Raw genomic sequence first — 12,076 nt, forward strand, 5'->3', positions numbered from 1 at the left:
TTTTTATGTTGGGTGCGGTGGCACACACTTGTAATCCCAGCACTTGGGAGGCAGAGGCAGGTGGATCTCTGTGAGTTCGAGGCTAGCCTGGTCTACAAAGCCAGTCCAGGACATGCAAAGCTACACAGAGAAACCCTGTCTCAAAAAACCAAAAACCAAAACCAAAAACAAAAAAACATTTTTGAGTTGGAGTCTTAATAAACTGCCCAGGCTGGCCTTGCATTTGTGATCCTCCTACCTAAGCCTCCCTAGCAGCTAGAATTACAGATCTGAACCACTGGACCTAGTGCTACAAACATAAACAAAATTTCATAAAATTAATATTCATTTTTCACTACTGTATTCAAGTATTAAATCTGCTGGCTTGAAACCTGAAATGCAGCCCAGGCTGGCTTGAGCTCAGGGTTCTTCTGCTGAGGGTCCCAGGTGTGTGCTGTATGCCTGGCTTCACGTAGCAAATCTCGGCTGAAAAAAATACTATTTGGACTTAGGAGAGCATGTCAAAAAGCACAATGTGTATGCCTGTCTCTGTGTGTGTGTGTGTCTGTGTGTGTGTCGGTGTGTGTGTGTCTGTGTGTATCTGTAAATGTATGTAAAGTTAAATGGTTTCTTCCTTTCTTTCTTTTTATTTCTTTCTTTCTTTCCTTCTTTCTTCCTAAGGTTTTTCGAGACAGGGTTTCTCTGTGTAACAGCCCTGGCTGTCGTCGACTTGCTTTGTGTAAAATGGCTTCTTCTTTTTTTTTTAATATTTATTTATTTATTATGTATACAATGTTCTGCCTGCCCACCATAAGAGGCCACAGACCTCACTATGGATGGTTGTGAGCCTCTATGTGGTGGCTGGGAATTGAACTCAGGACCTCTGGAAGGGCTCTTAACCTCTGAGCCATCTCTCCAGCCCGTAAAATGATTTCATAAGAAAAGCTATCTCACTTCACTTACTGGCCCTTAGTTTAAAAGTAATATCCTTACTTAAAGGTTAAATCAATAACTATGAAAACAGTAAAACTATTCCTGTTCTCAGTAGCCGGGCTGTGTTTCTAGTGTCCTTTAAAATAAACTATCTTGACAAGACACCTTTGGATTTTTGATTTAGAATAAACACAGCCTAATCATTTTGAATGTAACATATGTGCACTATAATAACGGGCCTGGCATTTACTCTGAACGTGAGTAAAAAGTAAGAGTTCAACTTGTTTAAATGCAGTGCTACTGTAGCATAGCTAAGGAAGCCAGTCCACTTAAAAGCTCTAAAGCAAGCTGCCCGTTAGTTTGCAAAGTAAACATGCTGTCAGGGTTACAGTTACAGGAGTGAGAGAGAGAGAAGGTCTCCGAGCAAACAGGGTACAGGCCTTTCAGATTTCTGCTGCTTGCAGATTTCTAAGTCAATAAGTAGTCTGTCTACAAGCCCTTTATAAGCCCTTCAGTTTATACTTGCTTGTATGTATCATTCTCAATTGGTAGTAGATCATATGCCATTGCCTGAAAGGTCAGTTCATGCAGGACAGTGGACACAGGATCAAAGCCACGGTCAATTATTAAGAGCTGGGAATGAGTTTTACCCTAGAATAACAAGATAAAATTATCTTAAGAAATTTCAGTAACTTTGTGTGAACACATTTTTAATATCTTAGAAAGTTAAATTTAATCCTTTCCCTCAAAAAAAACACACAATAAAACAAAATTATATTGAAACAGACAAAAATACAAGTGGCACAGTAGGGAAAAACAAGACTACACAACTATCATTTTCATAATTAGATTGAGGCTAAATATAGCAATATAATAGTCCAAAGTTTCCTTGAAGAAGTAACATTTGGCTTTCCCTAAATATGTTTTTTTCTTTTCTTGTTTTTCTAGGACAGGGTCTTTACTGTGTATATAACCCAGGCTGGCCTTGGACTCACCATCCGCCCTCACCTTCCCACGTGCTGGGCGCACAGACAATATTATGCTTGGCCAAAGTTATCTTCTTGGACATTCAGTCCCACAAATAATAAGGCTGATATAAATTATGAGTAGTAGCTACGACTTGAGTTCTTCGTGTTAGACATTTGCTAGTCAAGAAAGACACTTCATTTCAGAGAGGCGCTACCTCAGTTATTGCAGTATCCCTGAAGGCAGATAGATCATATACACACAACTAAGAGGCCACTACAGTTTAAGACTAAGCAAATCTCCAGGTCATACTCAGGTGCTAAGTAGCAGAACGGAGCTTTAAGCCCAAGCCAGCTCTATTTCAGTGCTTGTACTCTGAACTATTATGCAATTTTAAGAGTAGAGATTATATTAATGAAAACTAAGATTATAAATCATAATTAAAAGCCCAGTTAACATTAATTCAAAAATACTACCAACTACTAAACAGTGAGTGAGAAATGGTATTGGGAAATTCTACCGCTAATTTTTTAATTGTCTCCAGTTAATTTTGGGGGTGAAGGGGGTGCTGGTATTTCATGCTAGGCAGATGCTACATCCCCAGCCCTTTTTTCATTTTTGATTTTGAGATAGGCTAGCCTTGAGCTCACTTTGTACCCCAGGCAGGTCTTTAACTTGTGATCTTCCTTCCTCAGCATTCAAAGTAACTGGGATTGCCAGCCAGTAGCACCAATCCTGGTCCATACGTCACTTTTTTTTTTTTTTTTGGTTTTTCAAGACAGGGGTTCTCTGTTTAGCCTTGGTTGTCCCTGACTCATTCTGTAGATCAGGCTGGCTTTGAACTCACAGCGATCCGCCTGCCTCTGTCTTCCTGAGGGACGCCCAGCTCACACTTCACTCTTAAAAGTAACTAATTCTTTAGCTTATTAATCAAAGAAGTAAGAGGTAACTACAACTCAGACAATAATTCCTACTTATTTACACAAAGCAGACAGAGGTAAATCCACCAGTTAGACTTTTAAAATACATTTGACTTAGTTACTATCTCTCCTAATATAGGCTGAAACAGAAAAGTGCTGTGGTTAAAAAGTGTTATGGAATCAAGTCTGGGTGAGTTTATCTGCAGCTGGCTTCTTGTATGACCTTGGCCATCAAGTTTCTCAACCTCTCACACAGTGCTTGGTAAAAATGATATAAAATGACAGGACCTCTCCCTTGAAAGATTGCTGTGAAGATTAAATGCATTACCACAAAACACAATACAGGTGAGCTGCGGAAATACAAACAAAAAGGCCGTACTGTATGATATGAAAGCTTGGAGACAGGAGAGAACATGGTGGTGTCACCTGTCTTGAAGAGTCAGGAAGGGCTTCAAATAAATGTAAGCCTTTATCAGGTGCTTGAATAAAAGAAAGGTACCGAGCAATTGAAGGATGCTTAATTTCCCAGGAGAAAGAATAAAAGGAAAGAGGGGGAGAGAGTATTTTGCCTTTTTTTCCACTGAAATTATGTCGGACTTGATTTAACAAATGTTTTTATTCACCGCCTGCTGTATTTATTAGCTACTCTACTTTCCTAACAGAGTAATAGCTTCCACTGCAGTCCGTGGTCCCTCGGCCACTCCTCCCCTGAAGCAGCACAGGCCTTTGCTCTGTCACTGCTGTGACACAGCTTCTAGGACAGCTCTTGCCCATCTACTTCCTCAGGCTCTTCCTTCTCCAGCCACACCTGCGCGGGGCATTCCGCAGGTCCCAGTCTTTGACTGCTTTACATTATTTTTAGAAGACACAAAGGTTGCTATTTAGTACTTTTTTGGGGGTGGGGAGGGTTTGAGACAGGGTTTCTCTATGTAGCCTTGGCTGTCTTAGACTCGCTTTGTTAACCAGGCTGGCTTTGAACTCACAAAGATCCGCCTGTCTCTGCCTCCTGAGTGCTGGGATTAAAGGCGTGCACCACCACGCCCAGCTTATTACTCTTACCTGTACCAAATGCTTAGACAGTACTTCACCTAATTCTCACCCCAACCAAGCAAGGTACACCTTACCTCACTCATTTCAGAGACGAGAAACACTGGGGTCCAGAGCTAGTAATAGCAGGAAGCCCAGCATATAGTAAATACTAACCCAGCGGGAAGCATTATTTGGAAGACTTCATACATATTAACTAGCTTACAAATAGGCATTATTATTTCCACCTTATAGAGACAAAATTTTAGTTCATAGAAGTTCTGCAATTTGTCTTAATTAACATAATTATTAATCAAATGGCACAGCCAAGATGTAGGCCCACTGCTGACTTCAAAGCCTCCCGCCTCCCTAGGCCACACTGCCAAGTCACACTATATAACGTTTTCATTTAAGGTCTCTCAACAGAACTTCAGTCCATCTTAGTGGGTCCCAAATCAATACTAGAAAATGAATGAACAGGTTGCTCTGACTTATAAAAAAATATAAACTTTATACAGTCATTATTTGCCATTTATAAATTACCTTTATTAGGCCTTTTTCATCAATTTTGTAGTAGTCTTCAAGTTTTTTTTCAACCAGTTGTGCAAGCTTACTGGCATTATCTAGAGGTTTACTAAAAATGAAAAAAATATTTCAACAATTACCTGTCAGGACATACTTTACAATATTATAAAGTTAAATTCTAAAATAAGAGTTTGCAATTTGAGGTTTATAAAATGCAAAAATTTTAAAACATGGAAAGTTTCAGGTACTAACATGTCACATAACTGCCATAGCCTCAGCTATTTTACTGTGGAGGAATAAGTTGTTACATATGGAGCTGCTGTTCCTGTACTTCCTCCCTCCGTCACTACACGGGACTCTACATACTCAGCCCCGAGAAGAGACAGGCACCAGATCATTCTCAACTTCATACGTTATGAACAACCCGGAAACACATATGCTGGGCACATTTCTCCATGCACGCTGCACATGAAGGTATGAACCTTGCGCCTGAGGGCATTTGCATTTTCAGCTTTTCTAAACATTACCAAATTGCTTTCCAAATGAAGTGACAATTACACCCTCCCCCACTGGCAGTGTGGTATTTCCTCAATACTCTTCTACTCAGTCTTCCAATATACTTAATTCTTAAAATCCTGTATGATGTTTATACAGCCTAAAAGAATATTCTGATAAAGAACAAGTAGAATTTGTATATTAGTGGAGTGTGTGTTAGAGTGTGTGTGTGTGTGAGTGCCTGTGTAGGCCAGGTCAACAGTGGGTTTTTCCTCTGTCGTTCTTTATTTTATTTTTTTGAGGCAGATTTTAAAATGCCTACATTAAGAGTGATGAAGTTTACAGTAGCGTGTAAATTTGCAGATGTTTCACCATCAACTGGACAAATGCCAATACTCAGATAAAGAACCTGCTCTAGCAAAAGCCAATGATACACTCACTACATGCAGCAGTGGAGTGTAGTTATTGTCTTTCTTAGTAATTTACAGGTGAACTCCTGGCATTCTAACAACCCCATGAGAAAACTATTATCACCATTCCCATTTTAAAATTATAAATTCTAAGACACAATTCTAAGAACACCTGGCCAGTAGCAGAGCCAAGATTAAAATCCAAGTGACTGACAAAAAGAAAAAAAAGCAAAAAATAAAAAAAAACTATGAAACAAATAAAATTCTATGGTCTAATCTATGCCAGTTCAAAATTAGGCAAAACTAAGCTACATGTCAAAAGTGAGCAGCAGTTTGCTCTGGGAAGGGAAAGGTGAGGTGGCTGGGAAGAAGGCAGCCTTTGGGACACTGTGGGTGCTGTTTTCCACAGAAGGGTCAGAAGGCTACTAGTGTTAATACTGGAGTGAACTAACAAACCTTATACATAAAACAAATGCACTTTACTGTAACTTCACTTTCATAAAGAAACAAGCAAATAAAGATATGTAGTATAAAATTTGAACCTTACCTCTTTTAAAAAAAATTCTAAAATTTATTTAAAACGCTCACTAGGATCAAATACTAGAAATGCTTAGATACTGTAACAAGTATCCAAATAATGTAGCCATTTAAATGCCAAGATTACAGGCGACAAAACAGCCCTCAAACATTTATTAAACTGATTTTTAAAAAAACTTTCTTTAAAGGAACCAAATTTAAGCTTTGAAATTCAGTAAGAGGCGATCTGAAGCCTAAACCTTACATCTTTACGTCAGGCTTGGCAACTACACAAGGAAGATCTATTCGCGAAGCAATATGACAAAGCAGAGCCGCAGTGCCCTTAGGCCTTTCTAGATGAGCAGGGCACTGCCGAGCCTTACCTCTTATACCTCACCCCAGGGTTTTCATCCAGGGTGGCGCACACTGTTACAATCTGCTCCGCCATTGCCTCCATGACGGCTTCTTTCCTGCTGGCATTACTAGGGTCTGGACTGTAACAGTAATAGAATGCGTCTGGTACATCAAGAGTATAAACCTAAGTCAGGCCAGAAAAAGTTACACTGTCAATCTAGAGACTTGATTCTAAAAATGTATCAAAATCTGCAGCTTTTGTTTGAGACAGTGAAGGACAAATGCTGAGGGCTGTTTCCGGAAACAGTTGTCTTTCCTTACTCAGCTCTCACTGCCTCATCTTTCACCCTTCATCTCTTTCCTCGCTCTCCTCCTGTTCAGTCTACTTCACCCCTCACCCCTAACCCTAACCCTAATATAACCCTAACCCTAAACCTAACCCTAGCCCTAACCATAACCTAACCCTACCCTAACCCTAACCCTAACCATAACCCTAACCCTAGCCCTAATCCTAACACTAACCCTAAGCCTAACCATAACCCTAACCCTAGCCCTAATGCTAACACTAACCCTAACCCTGTTCAGTCTACTTCACCCCTAACCCTACCCTAACCTAACCCTACCCTAACCCAACCCTACCCTAACCCTAACCTAACCCTACCCTAACCCTAACCTAACCCTAATTGAAGTGACTGTCTGTTCCCCCCTCCTCCCCCCCACCTGACAGTGTCTCTCTGTGTGGCCTTGGCTGTCCTGGACTCGCTTTGTAGACCATGCTGGCATAGAATTCACAGCGATCCGCCTGCCTCTGCCTCCCGAGTGCTGGGATTAAAGGCGTGCGCCACCACGCCCGGCTGAAGTATGTGCTTTTTACAGTCTGCAACAGAGGAAGGAATCTGAAGTAGAGTTGTTAAACTAAATATATCTAATGCTTGGCAGAAAGAAGAGCTAATAAATCTTAACTCAGTACATATGCAGAAAGTTCCCAAGGCTCATATAGGTATCTCTTTAATTGTTTAGCTTAGATTCACATCCTTAAAGATCTTCTTCCCCAAATCACAAGACTTAACATGAATACAATGAAGTCTCACAGATGTCTCTCTCTGTCTCTCTCTGTCTCTGTCTCTGTCTCTGTCTCTCTCTCTCTCTCTCTGTCTCTCTCTCTCTCTCTCACCTAACAGATACATTTCCTGGGTTAGCAGCCGTTTATGAGTATTATTTGAGAGACAGACAGGAAGGAGTTGAGAGCTGGGTTTTTCAGAATAGTGAGAGTAAGCTAGGCTGTGGTGGCACACTCAGCACTCAGGAGGCAGAGGCAGGTGGATCTCTGAGTTTAAGGCAGCCTGGTTTACAGAGAGAGTTGCAGGAAAGCTAGGGCTACACGGAGAAACCCTGTCTTAAAGAAAAAAAAAAAAAATAGAGTAATCCTTTCTCAACTTAGATGAGGCCCTGGCTGTGGGAATGGTGAATAACAAATACAGGTATGTAACAAGTTATGAACAAGCCCTTTGCTTTCCCTTCACTAAAGGTCATTTACTCTTTGATCATAACCAATAGCAGCAGCCCGAACACAGACTAAAGTCCAGCTGTGCCAATCCAGGTGTGTCTCAAAGGCTCAACTGCTGTTTTAATTACCAACCAACAAGCACTCTGCACATGAACTGCCACCTTATAGTATACATGCCACTGCAGTAGGTAGTGCTGTTTGTTCAGAATGTTACCATCCCAGACCTAAAACATTTCTCCCTATGGCAGTGGTTCTCAATCTGTGGGTTGCAATCTCTTTGAGGGTCAAATGACCCTTTCACAGGAGTCATCTAAGACCATCCTGTATATCAGATATTTACGATTCAAATATTATAGTTATGCAGTGGCAAAGAAAATAATTTTATGGTTGGGGGTCACAACATAAGGAACTACAGCAAAAGGTCACAGCAATAGGAAAGTTAAGAACAACTGCCCTATAGGAACATATTTCCCACCCACAGATGTCTCGACTATGGAATGTTACCAGAAGAGACAAGTAACAAGCAAGAAATTCTAAGAACCTGTGTGTGTGCGTGTGCGTGTGCGTGTGCATGTGAGCGTGGTAGGACACAGAGGATAATAACTCAGTGGCAGAGTGCTTGTCTGGCATGTTCAAGGCCCTGGGTTTGAGTCCCCAAACCTACCAAAACCAAACAAATCCTCGTAACAAAAATGACTGACAAGAGCAACAAGAAACAACTGTGTGGTTCCAACATTTTTCTTTTCCTGGCTACATTTCCATTGCCTTTTCAGTTTAGGTCCCAGCACAAAGATGATGTAAATCCAGCCAATCATAATGACTTCCAAGACTCCATTTTTCCTTAAAGACTTGGGGATCAGTGCACAGTTTTCTGCACCCGCTCATGTGTAACTGTTACCTGTAGTATGGTCTCTCCCAACTATGGAAAGCCAGCACTCCTTGTAACCCATGTTCCTACTGCTCCCACATCTTTCTGTTCTGAATCTTTGCATTCATATTTTTTACCTCCTCGAATGTGCCTCTTAATTGCTACCATGTAAAATTGTATTCATTTTTCAAATGCTTTCCTAGTCTCCTAGTAAATACTCCTTCTGTGGCTGACTGTGCCATGTGTCCTCAACAATATGCTCTTTACAGTAATGACTCCAGTTCACTGAGAAGTCCAGTTGTGCATGTCCATACAAGACACTTTCAGTACCCCGTGTGCTTAGTGTAGTCACAGAACTAAATTTCAGCTAACACAGTATAAATGAAGATTCTTACTTCGTTCTGCCTCTCTGCTTACCATATATCTTTTGTTGTCCTTCTACCTCAAATAGGAATATAATTCTATAGTCCTCTGGCTCATGAATGGAATGCCTATGAGAACAGGCTCCTGACGACTCTGTAGATCTACTGTGCAAAGTTTATAAAGCAAGAAACACACTCTCACGCATTGAGAAGTTTAGAGTTTCCTGTTGTACTCAGCTGTACCCAATCCTGATTGATAAAACTTTTGGATACTTCGTATCTCTTTCACAATTCTCAAGTGAGACAAGACCAGCTATTTTTTAAGAATATTTTATTTAATTGTAATTTATGTGCAGTGGTGTAAGGGTGTCAGATCTTGGAGTTACAAGAGACAGTTGTGAGCTGCCATGTGGTTGCTGGGAATTGAACTCGGGTCCTTTGGAAGATCAGGCAGTGCCCTTAACCACTGAGCCATCTCTCCAGCCCAAGACCAGTATTAAGCTCATCATTTCACAGAAGACTGCCTTGATTCTGGCAGCTGATCTCTAGCTGCTCTAGTCTCACTCTGTGGACCAGGCTGGCCTTACACTTGTGATCCTATAGCCACTGTCTCCCAGTGCTGGTATTTTAGCCATGCTCCATCACACCTTGCCCTGAAACAATATTACATGCTCAGATAAACCTCTGCTCTTAGCTTAAAGCACTTAGTAGCATTTCCAACATGTTTTTATTCTCATCATAATTTTTCCATATCAACTAAACTTATTAGGTAAACCCAGGCATGCTATTAGACATTTGTAATCCCAGTACTTAGTAGGTAGAATCAGACACAATCTCAAAATAATTTTTTAAAGTAAATTCTCATAGATGTAGATCAAGGAAGTAAATTAGGAGAAAAAACTTAGATAGAATACATGAACAGGACCTTAAATAATCATATTTCACAGATTGGCAGTAAAACTTTCTCAAGGGACTTCTTTATATACATAGACATTTTCTGCCATAAGTCACCAACTTAAGTCATATTGCTATGAAATTCCTTCCTGCTAACACAGCAACTATAGGATTTTAGTGAATTTAGGGACTAAAATTATATCTGCTGTGAAGCAGTGCTCTAGAAATGTCCACAGCATTTACTATGCTACTGTTTCTATCACGCCGGATTTTAGGAAGCCTATTTTTATCCTACACTAAACTTAATATATTTATTGTACTAAAGGACGAAATTTAATAGATTCTTGAAGTATTTCAATTTATATTATAGTCTTTTTTTGTTTGTTTTGTTTTTGGTTTTTTCTTAGTTTTTGAGACAGAGTTTCTCTGTGTTATCTTGGCTGTCCTGGACTCGCCACCCGAGTGCTGGGATTAAAGCAAGCACTACCACAATGGCTTTTGTCACAAGCAGCAAAGCTTAAAAGAAGAATCCTTTATCTAGGATATTCCTATACCCAAGTATTGACCTGGTAGTTCCAAAAGTTCTCCAAATAATTCCCCATAAGATCTAAAATCTAACAGGGAACAGAGCATAAGAAGCCTGTCTATTACTGGCTATGTGGCTTGGGGTGAGTTATTTAATGGCTTAAATTTCCAACCTTTAAAGCAGGGTACAGAAGCCAGGCACGGTGGTGCATGCCTTTAATCCCAACACTCAGGCAACAGAGGTAAGTGACTCTTGGAGTTCCAAACCATCCTGGTTTACACAGTAATTCCAGGGCAGCCAGGGTTACATAGTGGACCTTGTCTTAAAACAAAACACGGGAACAGAAGTGTCCACAGTACTACTGAAGAGATGAAATTACTAAACTTATATAAAGCAACCAGGAAAATGACCTGACAGAGTAAACACTCTCTTGGGGGTTACTACTGTCATCACCACTATTATTAATAAAGACTCATTAACTGTGCCAAAGGCAAAACAAATAAACACCCTTTATTTCATAGTTATGTGATATCAAATATTTGTTTAAATATCACAAAGGATTACAAAAGCTAAAACATCTCTGAATGTCATAATCTACTGGTGACACAGGAGTTGGTGGCAGGTGAGAACCGTAAGCTCCTCTTGTCATTATTAATGTTGCCTTCCAGTGTTTGCTCATGTTTCTCCACTTACCATGGGAATGTTTACTTGTAGATCAGGCATAAAATTTACCATATATATAAATAAATATATAACATCCTCAGACCATGCTTTAGTAACAAGCTCATAAAACCAATTCTGAAAATTCATTATGAACAAAAACTTTAAAATAAAAATTACCAGTACCTGAGATTCATGTGGAATAAAGGAAATGTTTATTTCTTTACATCTTCTTATTGACTTGGAGCAAGATGTTTTAATCTTGTTAAAGAGACTGTCAGGACAAACTGAGGGAAGGAAAAAGAATAAGCCTTCTAAGTCTTTACTCCTTTTGAATAAATCATGCTAACACGCAAGAATACTCTGTAGACAGAGACACTCTATTACAAGGCATGAGACAAATGAGGAAGTAACAGCTTCTTTTGTTGTAGTTTTTCCAGGTCAAGGATTCTCTGTGTAGCCCTGACTGTCCTAGAACTTGCTCTGCAGACCAGGCTGGTCTTGAACTAAGATATCCACCTGCCTTTGCCTCCTGAGTGCTGGGATTAAAGGTGTGGGTCACCTTACCCAGCTTCAGACTTTTTATTAAAATACATTTATATAACACAACATAAGCATAGATGTCTCCGGGCTTCTTTTCTTTTTTTGCTTTTTATGTTAATGTGTACCATGAGGAAAACAGGATAGATTTTTCTCCCATAAAATATGCCAAACAAAGCCGGGGGTGGTGGCACATATTTTTAATTCCAGCACTGGGAAGGCAGAGAGGCAGGTGGATCTCTGTGAGCTCAATGCCAGACTGGTCTATAAAGTGAGTCAGGGCTGTTACACAGAGAAATTCAGTAAATTGAGAATTCTCAATAAACAAAACAAAAAACCAAACAAACAAAAAGGTCTTTTCTTTGGTGCTTCTTCTTTTTGATAATATAATAATGCTCAATTGGAATTTTAATTAAGATTCCAAAACACTCATATATGTAAACACCCTAAAACTAACAGGATGTTAAACAGTGAGGTGACAGCCCTAGAGAGGCACTCACAGTCGGTGAAGTATATAAACAGTGAGGTGACAGCCCTAGAGAGGCACTCACAGTCGGTGAAGTATATAAACAGTGAGGTGACAGCCCTAGAGAGG

The 12,076-nt window shown here is 40.0% G+C and overlaps 1 protein-coding gene across 1 annotated transcript in view; it reads right to left on the reverse strand.

Moving 5' to 3' along the window:
* The window catches only part of Stxbp3 (syntaxin binding protein 3), a 44,516-nt gene that overhangs the window by 15,916 nt on the left and 16,524 nt on the right, over positions 1-12,076 (reverse strand). The window contains exons 6-9 of the mRNA XM_051165668.1: positions 11,128-11,228; positions 6,154-6,308; positions 4,368-4,458; positions 1,439-1,563 (exon numbers count right to left, since the gene is read on the reverse strand). Coding sequence (XP_051021625.1) covers positions 1,439-1,563; positions 4,368-4,458; positions 6,154-6,308; positions 11,128-11,228 — 472 coding nt within the window. The remainder of the gene's footprint in view (positions 1-1,438; positions 1,564-4,367; positions 4,459-6,153; positions 6,309-11,127; positions 11,229-12,076) is intronic.

This window comes from Acomys russatus, chromosome 23 (genome assembly GCF_903995435.1).
Source record: "Acomys russatus chromosome 23, mAcoRus1.1, whole genome shotgun sequence".
Lineage (NCBI taxonomy): Eukaryota > Metazoa > Chordata > Mammalia > Rodentia > Muridae > Acomys > Acomys russatus.